The 23,558-nt window shown below is 41.9% G+C and overlaps 1 protein-coding gene across 7 annotated transcripts in view; it reads right to left on the bottom strand.

The window, feature by feature from the left end:
- kmt2cb (lysine (K)-specific methyltransferase 2Cb) overlaps window positions 1-23,558 on the bottom strand; it is a 76,682-nt gene that overhangs the window by 9,891 nt on the left and 43,233 nt on the right. For 2 of the 7 annotated variants that reach the window (XM_008434094.3, XM_017310003.2), the window contains 27 exons: window positions 22,687-22,806; window positions 22,295-22,420; window positions 22,083-22,213; window positions 19,478-19,670; window positions 17,407-17,499; window positions 17,108-17,155; window positions 16,203-16,343; window positions 15,779-15,811; window positions 15,375-15,521; window positions 15,134-15,275; window positions 14,808-15,043; window positions 14,609-14,682; window positions 13,020-13,217; window positions 10,786-12,783; window positions 8,510-8,823; window positions 6,812-8,376; window positions 6,613-6,724; window positions 6,076-6,142; window positions 5,939-5,999; window positions 5,556-5,788; window positions 2,764-4,392; window positions 2,133-2,321; window positions 1,447-1,611; window positions 1,239-1,368; window positions 628-775; window positions 357-541; window positions 22-158 (listed from right to left, as the gene is read on the bottom strand). In XM_008434094.3, the coding sequence (XP_008432316.2) occupies window positions 22-158; window positions 357-541; window positions 628-775; window positions 1,239-1,368; window positions 1,447-1,611; window positions 2,133-2,321; window positions 2,764-4,392; window positions 5,556-5,788; window positions 5,939-5,999; window positions 6,076-6,142; window positions 6,613-6,724; window positions 6,812-8,376; window positions 8,510-8,823; window positions 10,786-12,783; window positions 13,020-13,217; window positions 14,609-14,682; window positions 14,808-15,043; window positions 15,134-15,275; window positions 15,375-15,521; window positions 15,779-15,811; window positions 16,203-16,343; window positions 17,108-17,155; window positions 17,407-17,499; window positions 19,478-19,670; window positions 22,083-22,213; window positions 22,295-22,420; window positions 22,687-22,806 (8,615 nt within the window). The remainder of the gene's footprint in view (window positions 1-21; window positions 159-356; window positions 542-627; window positions 776-1,238; window positions 1,369-1,446; window positions 1,612-2,132; window positions 2,322-2,763; window positions 4,393-5,555; window positions 5,789-5,938; window positions 6,000-6,075; window positions 6,143-6,612; window positions 6,725-6,811; window positions 8,377-8,509; window positions 8,824-10,785; window positions 12,784-13,019; window positions 13,218-14,608; window positions 14,683-14,807; window positions 15,044-15,133; window positions 15,276-15,374; window positions 15,522-15,778; window positions 15,812-16,202; window positions 16,344-17,107; window positions 17,156-17,406; window positions 17,500-19,477; window positions 19,671-22,082; window positions 22,214-22,294; window positions 22,421-22,686; window positions 22,807-23,558) is intronic. The other 5 variants (XM_017309999.2, XM_017309998.2, XM_017310002.2 and 2 more) reach the window with 5 other exon arrangements.

The following is a 23,558-nucleotide window of genomic DNA, read 5'->3' as shown; positions in this document are numbered from 1 at the left end:
GCAGCCATACAGTCAGCTTACCTCAGCTGCAGCTGGTCTCAGTGTGATAGCAACAGAAACCAGCCCTTGTTTGGAGTCGTTAGACATGGGGCCAAAGGGGGAGCCAAAGAACATCGAAGAAGGTTCAGTCTTGATATCCTGCAGTTTGATCTCTGACCCTGAAGAGTAAAAAAAACAACAACGGAAAAATGAATAAAACTGGGTCCAGATAAAAAACAAAAAACAAAAAGAAAACAAACTGCACAAAATAGCTTAGAAGCTTGAGTTCTGTGTTAAAACTACCTCATAAATTCTAATTAATTGCAAGGTAATTAATTATGTTTGATTGAATTATGTAGGATGTTGTGGGTGTTCACCTTTCCCGTCGGGGGCAGGCAGCATGGGGAGCACGGGAGACAAGCATGGGGATGGTGGCTCTTCCTTCACCAGAGACAGGTCTGGGTAGCGACTGATCTCCATGCCAACCACGCTCTCGGGAGATGAGGAGGGAACGAAGCTGTCAGGTGAATCCCTCTCCTTGCACGGCTCCTGTCCTCTATTGCTGGTATCGCGAAAGAAAGCGACAGTCAAAAACCATACAGCCGAAGCGAATGATCCACTTATAAATTACTGTTACTGATTCGATACCTGAGCTCCTCCTGGTTGTTATGAGGAGGGGTGGGAAGAGAAGCTGGGACATCCACAGTTTTGGGTCCCTGAGCAATGGCCCGGGCTAAAAGATCTTCCTCAGCTCTAAACGGGACGTGGAGTGGCTTGGGCACCAGACCTTTGGAAACTGGAAATTAATGGAAAAATAACTTCCATATTATAGCAACACTGAAAGCATTATTAGTTTTTAATAGTAAAGTAATTGGAGAAAAAGGAAAAACAAATTAAGCATTTTTTTTTCACAAAGATGAAGAGGTGATTTTTCTCTAGATGTGCAAAGCTGATGATCACCCCTAAGGATGTGCTGCTGTAACTGTAGTGAAAGATTCCACTAAGTATGAATGTAAAACCTTTTTCATTTTATATCTGTAAAACATTTAGTAAAAGACATTTATTTCTCCTTACACTTCCAAATTATGATCCACCTCAGCATGCAAACACCCTGACAATTGTGGTTGCGATTTGATAAAATGTGAATGTGTTCGAGTGGTACGAATACTTTCGTTGTCCACTGTGCATAGAAAAACAACTGGTGCAAATGGTGAGCTGTGATGTAGTCGTCTCCAGAAACGTAGCTGCATGCTGTTTACCCATGGCAGCAGCTTTGCTGGCCAGCTCTTCAGTCGTCGCAAAACCGTTGATCATTTTCTGTCGATTCACAGGTGGTGGAGTTGGAGGGAGAGACGCCGGTGGTGTTGGTGGATTGCTCAAGTTATTCTGCTGCAGATTCACAACCGGCACACGTTATGAACACAAACTCTTGTGTTTTACTGTTTTTCAACAGGAATGAATACCCACCTTATAGGCCAATTGGGAGTAATAATCTGAGACTCCGTCCAGCGAGGCGCTGCCAAAAGTACCAGACAAAAGGTTTTCGCCGTTGAGCTGGCCACTGCCGTAGGGAGCAAAATGGGCAAAGTTCACTCCAATCAATGGTTCCATGAGGGGCAGCAGGGAAAGCTGCTGTGTGAAGACAAAGAGACAAAACAATTATGAGATTAAGGATAACAACGGACATGGAAACTGTATATTTAGTTGACAAAAAAACAAAGCTTTACTGAAAACACAGCAAACTCATTTAGATATAGTTTTCCCTGCGAGTCAACTTTCTATCAATATGCTCAGATACAGCAGTGTGAACAGAAAGCTGCTTTAGCAATCACCTTTTTTTTGTTCACCTTTTGTTGTTTACAGTCGGTGACAGCTGGAGTTAGCATTCTTTAAGCTACAATCCAACATATTAAAAATATGCCTAAAAACTAATTTTTGTGGGTGTATTCATAGAGCTAGGCCACATAGTCATCAAAATGACCAGAAAGATGACATGTCACTTTGTGTGCAATTAATCTATGGAAGTTTTGCTAAAAATCAATACACTTTTCAATTATTTTCTGATTCATTAAAATGCAAATTCAAAACTTTTTTTTCAGCTGTTTGACAAAGAAAAATGACTAGAAGAAAGAAAACAGCAAAAGCAGTCTTACTTGTTTGATTTGTGTCATAACGGTGTCGGGACCTGAATGGATCAGCTGCCTGTCGTCTCCTTCCTTCTTTCTCTTCTTGTAGCGAGCGGGCTTCTCTCCTCCCTTTGGTGGTCTCTTATTCCTCCCTTTCTTCTTGTCTTGTTCAGGAAGCAGAGAGCCAGGAAACTCCGAGGTTCCGTCAGAGAAAGCCTGAATTTGGAAAAGAAAAATAGTTGCATTAAAAGTGTAGTTTATTTCTTCTGTGCTCTGGTCCTCTTCCAAAGGTGCCATGCTTTTGAAATATACTGAGAAATATACAAATATAGTGTAGTTTATCTTCATCATCCATATAAAAGAAATCTCAGTTTCTAAGAATCATATGTAAAAGGACAATGAAACAAAAAGTGCATTTCAATTTCATTTAAATCACACAGAAACATTTTCGATCCTCCTCTGAAATTGGTCAGTTTCTAATGCAACAGGTAAAGTACCAGATCTGACCTCTGGTTTTTGCTTACGTTCCATGTCGCATAAAACTCTAAAATATAAGTTTGTACTTTTGGTTTATGTAAAATATTGGTAAAACATTTGCCTGCATATTGTTCACTGTGTTGATCTGTTCTCTACAGCTATAGGATAAACAAACACTGACCCCGTTGCTGTCCATGGAGCTTTGCCTCAGCAGGGTTTTGCAGTCGGTGGCCTCCTCCTTCTCTGAGCGCAGGCTGTCCTCGGACCGCTGCTGTGACAGGCCAGGTGGAGGTGTGTTCTTGTTCTTCAGTAAGTGTTTCAGCAGCTCATTGCCAGCCTCTCCCTTGTTTGGACTCTGTCCAGCGGGGAATGGAGACATGTTCCCTTTGTTCCTTTCTTCCTTCACAGAGTTCATCTCTGAGTTGAAGGACCCATCGCATTCAGCGGCATCGGTCTGCTCCAGCTTTATGTTACTGAGGATCCTCTCGTGCTCCTGAGCCTGCATCCTCGACACGTCTGATGCTGGAGTGGGATGACCAGACTGCCCACCAGAAAGCTGCCTCTCCAGCTCTGAATGGCTGGGCGTGGAAGACCCCAGCAACGGAGACCTGGACAGGTCCTGATCGCCAAAGACGTGGGTGTTTCTGGTCGGGGTCGAGGAGGTGTCAGAAACGCACGGCGTTAGGGGGGCTGTGAGGTCCGAGTGCGGAGTCGAAGGTGTCTTGACTGAGTCCGCGTCATCATCTTTCTTCTTTTTGCGGTTTCTTTTCTTTTTCCCTTTTTCATCTGGAATGATGTTGGAGTAGAGTTGGATGAGAGATTGACCTGAGCCTGGAAAGTTGGATGGAAGCGGTGTGGCAGAATCAAACGGAGGACCCTCTCCGGGCATCTGAGGCATCATTCCTGGTCCACTGAACTGGCGGGGCCTCGGCTGAGCGTGGGGGAAGTTAGGTCCTGGTATGGCGACGCCGTCTGGCCCTAAACCTGGCCCCGTGTCCGGGGGCATCATCCCATTGCCCATCATTGGTCTTCGGTCACCCTGAATGAACGTTCCAGGCGGTGAGCCCAAGCTGCGCTGCATGGCCTGCTGCTGGGGAAACATCGGTCCAAGTTGTTGTGGTTGCTGCAGCGGGGGCCTCTGGGGTTGCATGAAGTCTTGCGGCAGCTCAGAATTGAAAAACGGCATCTGAGCGAGAGGTGCACCGCTGCCATCTGGGGCCATCAACCCTTGCTGCTCCATTTCCATGCGATGCTTCAGAGCTCTCTGACGCTCCACTTCCTGCATGAGCTGCACGCGCTGCCTCTCCTGCTGTTCCCTGAGCCTCTCCCGCCTCTCGCGCTCCTGGAAACCTTCGCTGAAGGGGTTGTTGTCGTCAAACTTCACACCACCCGCCTGCATCGGTTTAACCGCGCCCGGCGGGGCAGGTGTGCCTTGGGGCTCAACGGGCATCTGTGAGTGCTGAGAGATGCTACCCACCGGCATCTGAAGGGGCTGAGCCGAACCTGGAGCAGCTACCTGAGGGGGCATCATGGGTGGCATTCCCGGTCCACCCAGAGGCATTGCAGCCCCAGAATGCCAGCCCGGCGGAGGGTTGGGCATGCGTGGTGCTGCGTTTGGTTGGCCAGGGTGAAGAGGCATCTGCATCATGGGGTTCATGGGAGGCTGGACCATCGGCGGGCCGCCAGGAACCATGCCGTGATTGCCCGCCGCTGAGTGAATAGCGGGCATGATGGGGGTCATGTTGTTCTGCTGCTGTTTCACTCTGTACTCCTCGATAAGCTCAGCGTGCTCTTTTTGCTGCTTGCGAATCTGATGAAAGATGAAAACGGTTTCATCACCGTGATGAAGGATTCAGAGTTCCCTACATTGTGCTTCACCAGACTTCTTAAAAAAATACATCTAAAATATTTTGATATTCCTGTCAATGTCTGGTTAATATTTAATTAGAAAAATATTCATTATAAACACTGCAGTACATGTATAAATATGCTACAACTTGTATTTTACCATTCTTAGCTTAAGTAAGAATGGTAAAGTTGGCCAGACTACAATATTTTTTGAAGGCTTTAGATATTGAATAAAGAGATTAAACCTACATAAACCCCCAAAAGGGTAGATAAATAAATGGATAGAAAGATGGAAGATGGAAAAAAAAAACAAGTGAATGTTCATGGCAGATGGACATGTGGATGAATAGAAAGGAGAATGAACACATGAAAAGCTGTTGGAGAGATGTATGGAGGAAAGGATGGACAGCGATTTAAATGATAGATAGAAAGAAATAATAGATGTATTCTCAGTTGGACAGAATGAACAGATGACTAGCCTGAGACATGAATCAGTGATAAATAAGGGATGGATGGATGAGCAGATGAACAGACAGACAGAAGGATAAGTTGCTTGATAGAAGGCTGGGATAACTGGAAGGTTGACTGAATGGATGGTAAGTTAAATGGACTTAAATTGGTGGATGGACAGACAGATTAATGCATAGCTAATTGAATATCTAGAGACTGGTCAGAACTGACGCTTGTGAGCTGCTGTATTACAGGGAGGTGTGGCAACTTTGATGGCTGCAACCAGTTTAGATTCCTTGTCTTCAATGAGACAAAGTCTGAAAACACTTTTTCCAGACCTGGAAATAATTCAATCAAATTTTATACTTTGACCATTTGAAGACTGTGCAGTTCTTACTGTTGGATCCAAGTTTTTTTTTTATTACACTATATGGAATTTTGAACTCACCGACATTTCCAGCAGAGGCATATATAATATGCTTCTCTGTTTGAATTATTCTGTATGGTTACTTTACAGGTTTGACAGAAGAGACTGCAGCTATACCAGATAAATGATATCCCTTCGTTGACAATTAAATGCTTTGCTTGCAGATAAACATATTTATGCTGATGGCTACCTGCATATAAAGGTCACACAGAGCTCAGTGGTGGAGCTCATCAAGCCTTGCATTTTACCTGCTCCAGTTGCTTCTGCACTACACCCTGCTGCTCTGTGACATGTTTGAGCTGCTCAGCATCCTCCTCAGGGAACTCTCTGCCTGCCTTCTTAGCAGTTCTCTGCTTGGCAGACAGGGCTTTCTTTGACTTTCTGTGAGCTCCGATCTTCTCTTCTAGAAACTTTTGCTGCATTTGAAGTAGTTGCTGAGTCTCCTGAAGCCACTCCTCGTACTGAGCCCTCTGAGGGTTGTCTGATGGAAGAAAGATGGATGTTTTCTTAGCAAAACTTGACAGCAGAAAAAAAACAAATATCTTTACATTTACAGTCATAACATATCTTGAGAAAAATGATCCTTCACAAAAAAAAAAAAAAAAAAAAAAAAAGTCTTTGGAAAACTTACTGACAAATCCTGGTCCAAAGTTTGGAGGATTTGGTCTTGGTACTTGGGTCAATTTGCCATCCTGATACAAACATCGACAAATATATTATTATACTGACAACACCAACTTTTGATATTTTCTTTTGAAAATTAATTACCGGTCCAATGACTTGTGGAGGGATGGGTGTGCTTTCAGGACAAGGTGGGGCAGGACTGGGAGGGAATCTGTGAAACAAGGTTATCATAAAATGCTTGTTAATGTTCTCATTTTAATGCTGGAGAATGTACTGTTATTATTAGGCAGCTAATGCTAATCATTGAAAATCTCCTTGCGAGAGTAACTTATTTACTAGTATGAAGTAGAGGTGCATCTTATATTGGAGCATCATTGAAAAAAATGGAAAAAATTGTATTTGTTTGCTGAATTCAAAAAGTGAAACCCACCATAACCAGAAATCTGGAGAGGTTTTTGTATCAAAGAGATCCTTGGTTAATTGTCCTCTTTTCAATTGAAAGTAACTTTTTGGAGAATTCTATATAGGATTTAAATATCTCACTCTGTGTAATAAAACACCAGCTAAAATGTTTGAACTGACTTAAAACCCCTTAAAGATTTTCTAATTTATCGAGTCACACCTGTAATTATTTTGATTTCAGTATGAACATTACTGCTGTGTAAAATCAGTGGCCTTTACCTGTTCATCACCATTGGAGCCATCCCCATGTTGTTCTGAACCATGACTTTATTGATCCCTTTTAAGGCAACCATCTTGGCTTTCATAATGGGGTCAGTGATTGCATCGAAATCTGCCAAATAAATGCACGGTCATTTATAATCGAAGCACAGGTGCCGTGTCTAACACAAAATCCTGCAAGGGCTGGCGAGGACCCTACCAATGTTGGGGAAGAAGGCGTCACTGGAACGCTGTCGGATCATGGCTTGCATCTGACGCTGCTGCTGTTGTTCTTGCCTCTCCTGGTCCAGGAGGTCCTGCAACAGGAGGGGCTGCTCCTCCAGCAGGAGAGGACGCTGTTGCTGGCTGTGCTGACCCAAATTCTGGTTCAACAAAGTCTGCTGGGCTTGGCTTAGACCGGTCTGGTCTACTCCGACTTGTTGGTCGGCTCCAAAGCCAGAAGCAGATAGTTGTCCTGCAGTGGCCGTGTCCGCTATCGTTTGACTCACCGTAAGCGCGGAGGTATGCCGATTATCGCCGGCTGGGTTCTGCTGGGCCATGAGGTTACCTCCCTGACTGACGGAGTCGATGATTGGATTTAATGATTGCTCCTCAGGCTGCTGTTTAATGAGTAAACTAGAAAGGACTGGGGTGGAGTCGGAGAGCACTCCCTGCTGTGACGAGGGGTTTTCAGGTCGTTGCTGGTCTACCACTTCAGGTGGCCCTTGACAGTCTTTGAACTCCGTTTTAATTTCCTGATCTGGTGCCAACGAGTCAGAGTTGTGACTCCCAGGTACTTCCGGCTTAAGTTCAGAGGCGGATTGCTCACCTGTGGACTCTGACTTTGACGGAGCAGATGCTGAGCTGGATGAAGGCCCAGTTTCAGGGATTGCACTTTTAGGAATGTCTGTAGCTTCAGCGTTATCATCCATGGGATCACTAAGATCCAGTTCTTCATTGAACATGTCTTTCTTGATATCATCCAAGTCGGGGTCTGTGTATGCAATTATGTCAAATTTGCCAGATGTTAAAAAGTCATCAAGGTGTAGGTCATTTGTCTCCAGATCCAGGTCTTTACCATCCTCTGGATCCAAATTGAGATTTTCTAAGTCAGCATCGACCAGGTCTTTGACCTCCACGTCCTCGAGATCTTTGACTGCCGAGTCTTCTGCATCTAGTTTCTCCTCCACGGCTTCACTGTTAGTCACCGAGACAGACTGTCCAGCAGGGGGTGCAGAGAGGATGATGGATGATGTCATGTTTTGGGTCTCATTTGAAGCAGGTTGGCTCATTGATCTCATTAGAGGAGCTTGTTTGATGGCACTTATTCCTGGCATCTGGGTTTGCTGATGAAGATTGTCCAAGCTGGCAGACAGGTGCAAGTGGCCAGACTGACCGGGAAGAGAGTCCACCATTTTAGGCCCCTGATTCAAAGAGAACCTGGAGTCATGTGGTCCGGGAAAGCTCGGCAGCCTCGGACCATGGAGATTAGGGTCCATGCCTCCTTGCATGGCGCCAGGTGGAAACTGCATGCGCGGCCTGCTTTCTACAGCTCTGTGTCGCAGCTCGATGAAATGCTGACCCATTATGTTGTGTTGCTGCATAGGCAGGCTGCGTGGTGGGCAGTGGTGAGGCATACCCATAGGGCTTCCTCCCATGACTTTTGTCATCTCGGTGGGCATGGGCATTCTCATCTGTGGAGGGACTTCCTGCATTGGATGTTCCCCTCTGAGGAAGAACTCTTGAGGGCCATGAGGACCTAAAGCTGCAGGTGGAAATCCAAACCTAAAAAGGTTGAAAGATAAATAAAAGTGTAAGCTTTGTATTGCATATTGGATTTTGCAAAAAAAAAAAAAAAAAAAAAAAAAAAAAAAAACAAAAAAAAAACTCTTGCACAAAACAAAATGGCAACTCAAACCTTGGTCCCTGATGTCTTAAATTAGGATCTCCAGGATGTGGTGCCCGCTGGATTTGCCCATCATTAGGGAAGCAGACTCGCTGATCCCCTGGAAAATTTCCAGGAAATCGCATTGACCCTCTCATGGGTCCTTGTCCAGGATAGGGTGGAGGAGGCCTGTTGAACATTTCCCCTTGTTGACCAGGGCCCTCGTGGGGCCAAGGTCGTGGTGTTCCCGGGGTTAAATTGGCAGCAGGATCCTGAGGGCCCCTCTCCTGTCTGTTGGCAGTCCTCTGCTGCTGTTGCTTGAGGATTAGCTCTCTAATTCGTTGTCGCTACAGAACAGAGAAAAATAAAAAGCATTATTGGGACATGAAATGTTCAAAGAATTTTTTTCAATGCATATATATATATATATATATTTCATTCTTGGTATTTACAGCATTGCCATTTTCTATTGTGGATATTTTTCCGCATTTTCTGTTTAAGGTTGTGCAAACAGGCAAGTAAAAAGATCTAAAGAACAAAACTTACATTAAGCAAAGAAAAAACATTTTGACAATGGATTTTTTTCCCCTAGATAGAGATGATTTATTGGCAAAAATTTGTAAAAGTATAACAATGAAAAATCCAACTTTTAATTTGAGAACATTTATTCACTGCAGAAAAGATACGTTCTCAGAAAATTGTTTATGACACTAAAAACTGCCTTAAAATAGCAGTAAAATTATATTTTTAAATTCAGTCTTAGAAGGGACCTTTAAAGCAAGTTAGGTGGCTCCAGAGGCCAAAGTAAACAGGTTTCTTACATTTCTTTTCTACAAAATCATTCTCATATCATGATTTTTTTTTACCTGCTCAGTTCTGTCTATTTTGAGCTCCTTTCAGAATGAGCTGTTTTAGAGCCTCTTTCACTTATGCAAATAAGCTGCTGCTGGTAACGACCCCCACCCAACTCAAACTTGCACTTTATACACGTGAAAATGGCTGCAGAAAAATCTACAATTGTACAACTGGACATCTTTCACCCTGAGTCAGACTCAGAAGCAGAAGGAGTGGAACCTCCAGCACAACCATCAAGGATGTAAAAGCTGTTTCTGAATGATAACAATAAAACACTTGTCTTTTCCAGCAGCCATTGTACAGTGCATACAGAGGGTAACACTAGCTAACCAAACATGCTCTTCTTCTAATGATAAAGTGGGAGGAGTTCCACTTCGGTTGCTAGGAAACATGTGAGAGGCTTATTTCTTTTTTCCAGTAGCAACAAAACTGGATGAAGATCCACATTTCTCTCATCATTGAACACATTGGGAAATATCATAGGGTACTCCCGCTAAAAGTGGCAACTTGCGGGTCGCCAAGTCTCCATATAAATTATTAGGGGTCAATTAAATGCAACCAGGTCTTTGCGAGTGATACCAGAAGAAGGCATTTCCTGTCTTACTATCAAGTATAAAAATGTGGAGTTTACCAAACTCTGCTGGGATTTATCTTGAAAGAAGAAACAATGATGGAGCTTTTCTACAACAAGCACTCCAGCTGGGGTTGGTGTGAAACAAAGGAGAGAGTAGAAAAGCCCTTCATGGCCCTCAGCACAAAAGCATCTCGTCCCTCAGTAGAAAAGCATGTTGGAAGGCAATGCCTTTGTGGCCCCTTTCCTCTTCCAAATGTACAGGAAACAGAATGGATGGCAAAAAATGATGGTGTACTAAGCCAATAAAACTGAAAATGTATGACTGGGTCTTTCAAAATGGTCAAAAAATAGGAAATCGACATTCTTCCAAGACTATCAGAGTTCCTAACCCAGTCTTTACAAGCTCCAACTTGTTAAATGTTACAGCAGAAGAATATCTGCTGTCTTATTACCAAAAAGGGGGTTGTACAAAGCATTAAGAGAAATTGTACCAAAAACTGTGACTTTATTAATAACTATTAATCATTTCATTTTTCTTCCACTGAATAAATACAAATCCAACATTTTTCCACAATTTTCCAATGTGAGATTATGCAACCGCAATGAAAGATTTGAAGGGTTTAACACATCTTCATCAAATACATTATAATCCATGACAAATCTACAATAATCTCCATGGATACCTATTCACTAAGAAATTGACTATGTAGCTGCAGGGTCAAAGAGCAAATCAAAGAGACAACCAGTACTTGCTGCTGTAGAGTCATCTCATCAGTCCTGATAACAATAAATTAGATAACTCTACAACAGTAGGAGCTGGTTTTCCGTATGTGAAAGAAAAAAAAAGTATTTTTTCTGGAGGGTTTCAGTTCTGGGGTACCTGTTTTAGTCTCTCCTCGGTCTCAGCGAGAGCCACACCTTGTGATTCAGAAGATGAGGCAGGCATTTGTGGGTTGTTTGGCATTTGGGTGGGATCTTGGGGGCCCGCTCCACTGTTCCCCACAGTTGTCTGATCTTTTATTTCCATTTTCTCTGTTGACTGTGGACAAGGCGCCATGGGCACTTGTTCAAATGGGTCATGCCCAGGAGTCTGACTGGGTCTTGTGGAAGGTGACTGGCCAAATCCATCTTCAGAAACTCCAGGGTGTTTTGGTGTGAGAGAGTCTGGATGAGGAAACTGTTCTTGAAGCCTGGTTTGAGGAGGTGAGAAAGGATCTTGACCTACTCCTGGTCCTGGCCTTACCATAGGTCTGTTATGCACATCAGAACCAGGCCTTGGAGTCCCTGGAGGTTGGGCATAAGGATCATTAACCATTGTTCTGTGGGCCCCTGGCTGTGAAAACATGTCATTACTCCCTATCCTAGATGGTCCAGGTGTACTTGCAAATGGTTCTACTGGTCCCCTTTGGCTACCTGGTGACTTAGAGAATCTTTCTCCCACAGAGGGCCGTAGAGTACCTGGTGGATGACCAAAAGGATCCATTGAGTGGGAAGGTGACATTCGTTGTCCAATGTGGGGCTTGTGAGCAAACTGGTTCATCCCACTAGGACGAGGAGTAGTAGGTGCCTGTGAGTACGGGTCGGTGGACGGACTAGATGAGTTTGATGACTGACCGTAGTTGTCATGAGGACGTGGGGTGCCTGGTGGTCGAGCGTAGGTTTCAAAAAACGGTCGAGGTTGAATACTGTGTTCATTCATGGATCGCTGGTTTCCTGCAGGCTGCGAAAAAGGGTCTGGACCTGGCTTGTTGGGACCAGGGGGCTGGGCAAAGGGGTCATAAGTGAAACGATCTGGCCTGGGTGTGGATGGTGCATGTGCATAAGGATTTCTAGACATTTGAGGAACTGGTCCTGACTGAGAAAACGGGTGCCCCTGAGGGTGATGCTGACCCATTCTAGGTGGACTGGTGAAACTGTCATTTGCTGATGGTCTTGGGGTATGCGGAGGATGTGCATAGGGGTCATTTGGTTGATTTTGGGAGAATCTGTCAGTGGGATGTTGACCTGGTCGGTTGAAGGCATCCTGAGCCTGAGGAGGGGGCATTGGTGTTTTAAAGAGAGGAACAGCTCCAGATTCATTACTTCCAGGTATTGGTGCTATTAGAGGCCTTGAGTAAGGGTCAGACAAAATCATCCTGTTCTGGGCCATGCGCTGATAGGCATCATTTCTTATCATGGGCCGTGAGTATGGGTCTCTGCCAGGAGAACCCATTGGGGATCTTCCTTGAGCCGCTTGACTGCCCCTGGGTGGTCCTATGGGTTTCAAAAAGGGATCCATTTCTCCCGTAGGTCTGGGTGTATCAGGAGGTTTGGCATAAGGGTCATTGCACACTGAGGTGGGAGAACCAAATGATTCATGTGCTGGAGAGGGTCTTCCTCTCTCTTGCGGTTCTGTCAAAGAGGTGGGTGATTTGCCAGACTCCACAGACATTCTGCGACATGAATTTGGTCCGAGAGGCGGTGGTCTTGGGGTCCCAACCATTTTGGCATATGGGTCCCATGGAGAAGATGGTCCAGAACCAGAGGATCCTGGTGAGAAAACTTGTGGAGACTGGGGCTGGGACGATGGACCAGATGGAGGGGGAGGAGGCGGTCGCACAAAAACGTCCTCTGAAGGACAAGATGTTGGGGTTGCTTGTAGTTGCGGCCTTGCAAAAGTTTCTTTCGAGTTTAACTGCTGCATCGGGGAGGAGCTGCCGTTACTGGGCTGAGAGGCTGGACTCTGGTTACCACTGTTGGTACCATCTCCCTCTGATTGACTGGTTGTCTGCTGTTGATGTTGCTGCTGTTGCTGCTGCTGGAGTTGTTCATTTTTTACTTGCTCCAGTTTCTGTGTGGCTTCAATCTTGGCCTGTTGCTTGCTTTTCTGCCTCATTTGCTGTCAAGACAGAACACAGAGAGAGAGAGATAAGGAGAGATTAGACTTCAACAAAGATGCAGAATTTATTCTCATGCCAAGAATGAACTGGACCTACTAACCACCAATGTCATCACGGTTAATGCGAAGGATAGTGCAGATGTTTAGGAAGCGTTAATAAACGACCACTTCTTAGCTGTCTTTATATAAAGTGGACCTGGCGCTGCATTCTCTGACTTCATTGCATACACTCTTACCTGTCTAAACTTCCACTCTTGTTCATGCTCTGACTCTTTTGGTTTCAAAGGGTCTTTAAAGAGGAGATCTGTGTCTAGTGGTATGTTGGGATCAAACACCTCAGGGGGATGTTGCTGCGGCTGATGCCTCTTCACCGTCTCATTCGACATCTGGACTTTGTTGATGCGCAGGGCTGCTCGGTTATCTCTTGCCTTTTGCTAAACAGCAAAATCAATCACATTGACAAATACAGGCGTCACATAAGTATTTCATAACTACGGGTCTGACAAAATTCTCTGTAGAAAAGGTGTAAAAATTAAATTAAAGCACAATGATATGGTTCACACAATGAAAGTGTTTAAAAAAACAGTTTCTATGTTATTAGGTAATTAGTAAAATGTTATTTACCTAAAAAGAAAAAGGATGTTTGCTTTTTATTTTTGTTAATGCCAACAGGCGAAGTTAAGTTTTATAAGGTTTTCCATCAAACTAGGGTTTTTCTTTTCTTTCATTGTTTTTGTGAATAACAATAGACGAGCAAAGACACAGGATTGACATTGTGGTGGTTAAAAGAATTTCTGAAATTAAACCGCTTGAAGTGGGAATTTAACATGTGAAACTGAACGCCTACTTTTATTGGAAAAAGCAACTTATTTTGAAGCCAAGTTATGCAGTTACTCTGTTTGGGTGGCTACATCAACATCCCAGTGTATGCTCCACTGTCCATTCATACTAAAAATAAAGATTAAAGTGGAGTTTTTAACAGGACATTGACTTCTAAGTAAGGGCTGCACAATACATCTGATCCCTGTTTTTACAATTATAGATTGAATTAACATTAGTATATTATACATAAAGTTAAATACCAGAACTAACACACATCAAATTTTTTATGACAATCTTTTTTTCCCAAAAGATATTTAAAATTCAGTAAGACAGTGGGAGACAATGACTGTCAACATGTCATTCTAATTTTTATTGTTCAGCTGCACAGATGACAGGACAAATAGCTCATAAAAAAGGAAGCACACGCGCCCTTTCTTTGCTTGAAACTACAGGGGAAGGTTTTCCACTTCAGTCATCAGAAGCCAGTGTCCTGCGTGTTTTGGATGTGTCCTTGGTTCAATACACTTCACTCAAATTATTGGTTTATTAACCACAGACTCTGCTGAATTCAGCCATTTAAATCTGCTGCTAATGTGCTATGTGAATGGATTACATCTCAAACATGCAGGATACTGGTTCCTGAGTACTGGAACTGAACACCCTTAGACAATTTGCAAAATTACAGAAATCTACTTTAGATCCTCAGTTATAAAAGTGAGTATGAAACGCCTTCAAGGTCAGTAGAAACATACTTGTCACATACTTGTCACATTTACAGCAGTTTCTCTAATCAAACCTCAAAAGTCTCAAATCGTGAAGGAAAAAATGCACTGATAAAGTACAGTCTTAATTATCAGGGTAAACTATTCCAAAAATATAGCAATTTACTTAAGCTGAAGATAAGCAATTTTGTTGTTCTCGTCTGAAGAGTCTAAAAGGTTTGACTGGATTATTCACTGCACTGTCAAAAAGCAGGAGGCCAGAGAGAGGAGAGGGATCTTACCACATATGGGGCCCTGTCTTGTGAGCTAGCTTTCCTCCATAGTTTAGCAATTTGCTTTACTCTTGTAGACCAGTCTGTTGGAAGAACAAAGAAATTAAATGCAAATTAAATAATGCAGTAGCAAAACATGCTCAAATAAATGAATCTGAAATAAATAAATCTGGAAAGATAAATAAAAGCTTCTGAACCAACTACTAACCCGGATATTCTTCTTTAAGGTTGGGGAAATTGATATTTGTATATAGGACGGGCGCAACAGTGGCAAGCTCCCCTAGCGTTTCCTCTTTCTCCCACTTGAGTGTGCTCCTTTGGGCGTTTGACATGGCTTCGGTTTCCCCATCAGGCAAAGACCCGGGAGGTGGAGGGCCAGGGCCGTGGGTAGAAGTTGGCCAAGGACCAACTGCCTCTCTGGCCATCTGATTAAATTTACGATCCCTGCAACAAAAAGAACAGCGGCTCAAGAAATATCATTCAATGTCAGAGACAGCAAAATAAGAGCTTTATTAACAGCAAGCTGAGCATTACCTTGGATTGTCAGTGAAAGGCATGCGGTTCAGAGGGGAGAAATTTTCTGGGATGCAAGGTCCTGTTGCGGGATTTGCAGGGAAGCGTGCGTTTGGTCCCCTCATACCATTGATCATTGGCATCCTTGGAAACATTGGGTTACCTGCGCACATAATAGACACAAATATGAAGCATTTATTGTTTTAAAAACCTTTATGTGATGCTTGCATTGAAATAAATACAAAGTGACTGGATAGTGTACCTGCATTATGATGAGGCATACCAGTGCCAGGTGTAGCAGGGAGGGATCCTGGGACGTGAGGGTGAGGCACCTGTGGTGGAGGTGGTTGGCTCGTGCTTGGGCTAAGGACTGCAGTGAAGAGATCTTCCACATCCTTGCCCTCCAGCTCTGGAACAGAGGGGCAAACACAATGTTGCGCATATAAGTAATGCACCTCATCTAATATTTCATCAAGTAAAATTTCTAGTCTATTCTTCAAACTCATTAGCTACTTTGCATCTGGGAAATAACTTATTATCAATATATTAATAATATTATAACATTGATTTATTTTGGTTCTCTTTCTTTGCTAAACACTGAGTTGCACATGTAGGTGGGCAAAAATGTAAAAAAAAAAATTTAATTAAATTAAAAAAAGTACCAACCTGGAATTTTGTAAAATTTGCTGAGAATTGATTCTGAAAAGAAAGCAAAATCATAAAACATCATTATTCAACTTGTCACTGAAGATTCAGATAAAAAGTATTTTATAAATCAAATACTGCAAGTGTTTATGAAATTTCAGAGTTAAAGTACATGTCTACCCTGTCGAAAATAAATACATGAAAACAGCTGTTTTTGAAATAGAAACTATGCTAACCACTAATATGGTTATGGTTGGTTTAGTGGTTACAGTGATGCTGAAGTTATTTTCAAATGTCAAATTCACAATTCACAGATCTACATTTCAAAGAGCCTTTCAAGACATAAGACTAGAAAGCATCTTAAGGAAGAAAAGCTGCCTTTGTTAATTAACTTATGATATTTTTTTTAGTCTCAGAAATTTATCTGACAGAAAAATCCACTGACCATCAGTGACCATCTTGTCTAGCTCTGGGCTAAGAATGCCGTCCAGGGGTTCTTCTGGGATGGTTCGAGGCGTCCTTCGGCCAGTCTGAGACTGGGGCGCTACCGGGGAGCCATCTGCAAGTGGCCCAATGTCCAGTCCAGCTGTGGAAACACAGACAGACAAACAAAGAAAGATGTAACACAGAAGGGGGGGGGGGGAGAAAGTCACCACAGGTTTTGCTTTTAAATGAGTCAATGCATGAGAACTTGTTTAAGTAGAAAGGCAATTAAAACTAAACTATTTAAAAGTCGAGCTCAGTTTTTACGAAACACCTCAACACTTTTCATGTGATGAAAAGATTGCTTTTGAAAAATCATTTCATAAAACTTGTATAAGAAATTGACGCACTGTAGCTCCCAGGAGCGCTTAAAATTAGAGATTGCCACAATTTTCATTCCATAAAGACCCCGCAAAATGTACTGCACAGCTTTTTGTCAGGAAGCCAAAGGCATGAAGATAGAGGCCCTTTACTGGATTCAGAAACTAAGAACATTTGTCAAGGCCCTTCACTCTCTAGACTGCTCATTTTTGAATGCTAGGACGCCCTTGTCAGTTTCTTTTTCCCATTTTGAAGAAATCTTCTTTGAGCCAGATATGAATTCATGAGAGGATATTTGAAGGCTCACGATCACAAAGACTGGCACACCAAATACATTTGGGCAAAAACTGAAGGTGTGTTAGACAGATACTAAGCAGCTCATGAGTGTTATTGCAATCTGAAATGGCAGAGAGAGAGAGAGAGAGAAAAAAAAGAAAAGCTAGGTATGAAGTCACTGTAGTGTTTAAACATGCACACCCAAAACAGAGACACACACTGCAGGAGAAATGCACTAAAGCAGAGAACTGGAGGCCAAAGCACCCTTACCAAAAGGAGGAGGTGAGCTGTCAACCTTGAAGGGGCAAAAATCAAGACCTACAAGAACCCAAAACCAAGTAAAATAAAATGGTGAAGACAGAATAAACTAAACAAAAGATTAAAAACAAAAAACAAAATGAACAATCAAAATGAGGCAATAAAGAAAATCACAAAGGTGAAGAAAGTAAAACAAACATGTCCCCTGGGGATATTTCTGTATAAGGAGTAGTAGAGAATTACATGAACCCATCATAGGTGACTGTTAATATATTCTGTCACTGTCACTGCCTGTGAGATATTTGACGCACCAGAGTCACCGCTTGGCTTTCCGAGCACTCCCAAGATGTCTGCACCAGTGTTCAGAACATCAGCTAGATCAACTAATGGTTCCTCTGTCGTCTCTGCAGATGAAGGAAAAGAAATAAAAGGAAAAAAAAAAAAGGAAAACCAAAGTGTCACAAATAATAAATGATGATGAACTGACATGAGGGATCTTGAGCTGCTTGTTGGGATGTCACATGTAGAGCTTGTTGTTGATTAAACCTTGGATGAGCTCAAATTTTCAAAAGCCGTTCCCCCCCCCCCAGAAGAGGTCGTAACAATATCTGACTGACATGGAGTTTAATGTGATTTAAAAATACAAAACAGGTTTGAAGATAGATAGCTGAACTCTACTGAGACTGTAAGTCACAAATGTTGACAAAAGGCGTCAGCGGGTTCAGTTAGAATGATTGAAATCAAATCATAATTTTTCAAAATGGTGGTTGATAGGTCAGCACTGACAGGGGATCACTTAAAATAATAATAATAATAAAAAAAAAAGCTTTTTGGAATCCAGTACCATCAAGCATCCTTCAGTAAAGTCCACAAGATTAAAAAACAGTAGAAGCATGATCGTCTTAATTTCTGTCGCTTGCAAAAAGTTACTATTTAAATGCTACCATACAATAGGTTTGCTCAATGTTGACAGCTTTTATTTTATTTTCTTTTAGACAAATTATCATTTTGGTTTCTGGCTTCATGTTTTGTACAAAAAGCCAGTTTTTTTTTGTTTGTTTTTTTTACGTCACACATTAAAATAAAGAAAGAAAGTCACATTAGAACAACACACTCTAAAGTATTTTATTGGGATTTTATCTGGTGGAATGTATTATTTTGAAAAATTGAAAAAATAGTTTTAAATAATAAAAAGAAAACAAATAAATAAAAATTGGAAAAGTTATGAGTGCATTTGTATTCAGCTCTCTATTCTTTGAAATCATAAAAAAATCCAGTTCAACCAATTTGGTAAATCATTGCCAATAATTGGTAATTGGAAAAATAGAGTCCTATAATTTAATCTCAGCACAAATCCAGCTGTTACTTGAAGGCCTCAGAAACTTGTTATGTGGTCATTGGGGATCCAACAGCATCACAGAGATCAGGGAACACAGAAAGAAGGTCAATGGAAAAGTGGACAAATATGATGCAGGGTCAGGCTATCAAATAACATCCTAAACTTTCATGATTTCACAGAAAACCAACCGATATATCATTGGAAAATGAACACAGCCCAACTGTAGACCTACAAGATAAAAAATGACTGTTCGCCTAACTCCACAGATGATTAACCAGATGCTCTGGTCAGAAGAGACCAAAATTCAACTTTGCCAGCAAAATGTTATGTGTGGAGGAAACTAACCCTGCCTTTTATTCCAAACACATAATTCCCATATTGAAGGTGGCAGAATCACGCAGAGAGGATGGTTTTGTAAAGGGGGGCAAATTGGACCCATTTAACAGGAGGCAAATCCTGGAAAACAACATATCAATGGCTTCAAAACACTTAAAAACTGAGCTTTATGTCCCACCAGTACAGCACAGGCAAACATCCAGACAGAGCTATGAGTGACAGCAGCTCAATCAAAGTCCAGAAGTAAATCTAATGTGAATTTGACACGAGCCTTGAACCTGAGTGACCTTGAGCTTTCTAGCAAAGAACAAAAAAAGAAACATTTCCTTCTACATACTGTATGTGCAAAGCTGGTAAAAACTTGAAACTGTAACTGCAGTGAAAGGTGGCTCCACAATCTCTTTGTAAGAAAATATTTAATCATGTATCATTTCATTTCCACTTCAAATCATGCATTAGTTAGGTGAGCAAATAAAATCCCGATAAAGTACATTAAAGTATGTGGTCACGATGCAATAAAGTGATTTAAGTTCAAGCGTTATAAGTAGTTATGGAATGCCGTGTATTTAAGAACAGAGGAGAGAAATTTGTAATCAAAAACAAACCCGTTTTCTTCATATATTCAACATTTATCCTGCAACATTGCATTCACTGCGTGAATTACATCACCACTAATCGCTTGGAACAAAATTATTGTTTATACATACGTGGTGCTGCCGGCCTGGAAGGAACGGATGCTGCTGATGCACTTAGCAGCGGGTCTGATGTTGAGTCCAAGAAGCCTGAAATGGGCTGCTTCCTCTCCACGTAGCTTTGCCCGTCCTCCAGCAAGCCTGATTCAACCCCCTGCTGCCTACTCTGCTTGCTTTTGTCCAGAAGGTCCTTACCAAAGAACGCCTCCTGAGAAAGACAACAAACAGGACCAGTCAACGCCATGGCGACGACGATAAGCACCGTCAGAGGCGAGTGATTATTTCATAAAGATGAGAATGACAATACAAAAGAGAAAAATTGCTGGAAAAATTTTTTTACAAATAGAATAAAACTAAGGTAAAAAGATCAGCATCATTGTTTTTTTTTTTTCTGGTCAGTATAGGAAAAAAGTAACAAACATTGTTCTGCTGTACTGCAATACACAATGATGGCCCTCGACAACTGTACTGAAAGTCTAAACACAGCAAACTTTTTGGCAAGCAGGTCAAGTAGAAAGCATGTCTGGACCACAAAAATTAAATTATAAAATAGTACTCATTGATATTTTAATAAAAAAATGAATACTTTGTCTCGTAAATTACATTTACAATTTGAAGAACATTTGAATTTGTGTCTTTTCCGAAAGCCCCCTCATCAGGGAAAAGACTCACCCTAAAACCTATACATATATCTGCCTCAACCTTTTGTGCTAGTGGGCTAAACTTAGATCATATTTAAATTGTGGTCAAAGGCTGCACATGACACATCTACCCCCAGGCTGCACTTTGGAGAGCCCTCCTCTAGTCCTCCTCCTCCAAACCATCAGTCACATGGTTCTGACCCCTCAGGACCGACCTCCACTAATCAGCTACATCCCAGCTATCCTCAGGAACATGGAACAGTGCTCACTGTTGCACTGAGACGCTCAAGCTCAACGTGTTATCTCAATAATTAATGGAATCTGCTTCACTGTGTAAGACTTTTAGGTTTTCTCCTTAATGTGGTGGGATAAAGAGTGGCAGTGACAGCTTAATGCACATCACCTATCGAGGTTTTGGGCAACACAAAGTGACACTAAGATACTGGCTGGGGACAAGCAGCCATCTACAGTTAAGCCTTTGTATGTCAATTCACAAGAAAGAAAGGAACCATTTAAAAAAGTTATGATAGCAGACAAGCATGCTCTACTCAGAGATACTTTATGATGTTCCATCTTTTCCAAAAAGCCCACAGAGGGGGTTAGGGCGCATACTGGCAAAGTAGTTTCAATGCAACTTACTATGCTTTCCCTGCCTTCCCCAGGGGTGAAAGAACGATTTTCAGAAAGACGTAGCTCAAAACAGACTGACTTTTTTATTTTTTTCCCCTTAAAACTGTACATTTGAAAAGGAAAACAAATGTTAAATTCACTGACATTTTTATCTAATTTGCATACTAAAACTCATATAATATGGAATGTGTTGCCTATTCTGGCAACACATTCCACACATTAAACTACAACATCCAACTCTGGCTACATGGAGGCATAAACAAGAGGCAGAGATTCTCACACAATGATAATCTTGAGTTTAAAAAAAACCAACCGTTTTAATGTATTTCCAAAAAAAATATGAACAAACTACTTGGTTTTATTGAGAAACACAAAAGCTACATTATCTCTGCCATGGCAATTATATATGGATTATTACAGTTACAATAATAATAATAATCAATATTTTTCTGTAGTTCTAATACCGAAATATGGCATGGAAAATCCAACATCATTCCACACTCAATTAACTTATTTTCTATGAGATCTGAAAAAATGGGCCAGTAAATATTCAAACTTTTCTACATTTTTTGAGACTGTGTAGGAACCTTGTACGTGAACACCAGCTAAATTTAGCAGGTTCAAAATGCCTTTGTGCAGAATGTGACACGTTTTTCAACATTAATCTGCTACTGTTGGACAAAAACTTGGACAGAATAGATACAAGTAAGACAGGACATGAAATCCAGGACAGGCAACATAGGTGAAGAAAGTAGCTACTGGGACCAAAGTAAACCTTTCTCTGTACTGTACAATATTCCACAACTATGACACTTACTTGTAACAGATTGAAATATAGAAAGAGTGAATTGAAAAGAATTAGACTAACAACTAAAATGACTAGCAATGCTCGAATTAAGCATCTTAAAAACTAAAATTATAAACCAAAATTAAATTTGATTTTAGTCAAAAACAGGGCAAGACAAATTTAAAAATGTGCAATCAAAATTAATACTGATCAGGCATATAAACTGATAGCTTCTTAATTAGACATGCTGCAGATTAAAAACGGTGCTGGTTGCTGCATCTTGACATTCCAAGCCAGCAGCCCCTCTACATGTTATGAGCCATAAATATCCTCACAGCCAAACTTTACTGTGAGCAGGGAAAAGCCTGAGAAGTCAGCTGACCAGCAGTGCACAATGACATAGAATGAGAACATGTGGCTCTACTTTCCACCTTATGCAACTGGAGAATATAAACATATTATATATGTAAAAGATTAATACATACATATATAATACACAGATAAGTGGTAGATACCACCATTTTTTTGTAAAATAGACCATTACACACTCCAGATAACTGACCTGCAGATAGGCTGGAAAAGCTTCTTCCAGCTTGGTCTTCTTCTTCCTGTAGCGTTTCTTTATCTTTTCCGGGACCTCTTGTCCAGAAGGCGTCTCCTCCAAATGAGTATCTGGCTGGGCTTCTGTCCAACCTGAAAACAAAACATTATTTCAGAAATTTATGAGTTCAACGACACAAATTTAAATTATATGCATAGTTCTGGTGCACTGACCTTCATCTTTACCGATGGGATTCTCTGACACAGAGCCAGACGAATCTTTTCTGCAGAGGGCTCGCTTCGCTTTGCTTGGGCCTTGGCCTGGCCGGCTTCTTTGACGGACCATGAACCCCCCAATGCCTGATAACAAAGCAAAAACAGATTTGCTCGCAAACTTACATTTAAGTGCAATTTTCCTCTTCAAAACTGAGGCTGACTAGGTTAAAGCCTAGCCTTTTATTGTCTCTGTAAAGTGGCAAAATAATGCAGGCTTGAAAACACCCGACAGAGCCCTCTGTGCATCTGAGGCCGTGAGATGGCAGCACAACTCTGCAGCTACAACGCTGGGCATGTACTGCACCATTTTATGCTTCAGGAGAGCTGTCTCCTTGGATCAGGTGCCCTACCCGGTCGGTACGGTTTCCTCTTCCTCTTCTTGACGCCGTCGGCCCCTTTGGAGTCATCTTCCGCTGGCTCTCGCTCCAGGCTTGAGTCAGACTTTGTCTCGCAATCAAGGAGCTCCGCCTCTGTAAGAGGTAGAGAAGTGATGATTAGTGACAGCCCAGCAGCTGAGAACACCCCAGTCAGGCCCCTCAAAACAGTAACAGGGTCAGTTTCGTCCAAACCCCACTCCATAGCAAGATATTCACCTGATTAAACTTCAACTGCACAAGGTCCAAGAGTGAATATCTTTCTATTAAATGTACATTGATCAAGACAGACCAAAGACTACTATAGCAAACAAGTGAAATTTTAATTAGTTACATTGAGGACATGCTAATATATCAGCTGCTTTTTTTTACGTGATTATTTCACACAATGATTATTGCCAGCTGAACATTTGTCAAGCAGATAGTCACCGACACCACCAGGTCATTACTAAAGAAGCTGGCTGTTCACAGTGTGCTGTATACGAACATATTAATGGAAAGTTGAGTGGAAGAAAAAACTGGGGCAGAAAGTTGCACAAGCAATCTGATTTTATTTTTCAGAAGGACTCAGCACCTGCCTCCGCTGTCAGTAGTACTAATACTTGCTTTAATGAACACAGTATCATTGTGCTTGATTAGTCAGAAACTCATCAGACTTAAACACCATAGAGAACCTGAGGACTCCCATCACAAGGAAGACAGGAGACACCAGAACCAATAATCAAAATAAACTGAAAGTTGCTATTAAAGGTACCTGGGCCTCCATAACAGCATGGCAGTGCATCAGTGTGTTTCATGCCACAACACACTGATGCAATACGTAGACATACTGGTCATTAGGCCAATAT

Source organism: Poecilia reticulata, chromosome 17 (genome assembly GCF_904066995.2).
Source record: "Poecilia reticulata chromosome 17, P_reticulata-male-v2, whole genome shotgun sequence".
NCBI lineage: Eukaryota > Metazoa > Chordata > Actinopteri > Cyprinodontiformes > Poeciliidae > Poecilia > Poecilia reticulata.
Note: the sequence above shows the minus strand (reverse complement) of the source record. Positions and strands in the feature narration are given on the sequence as shown.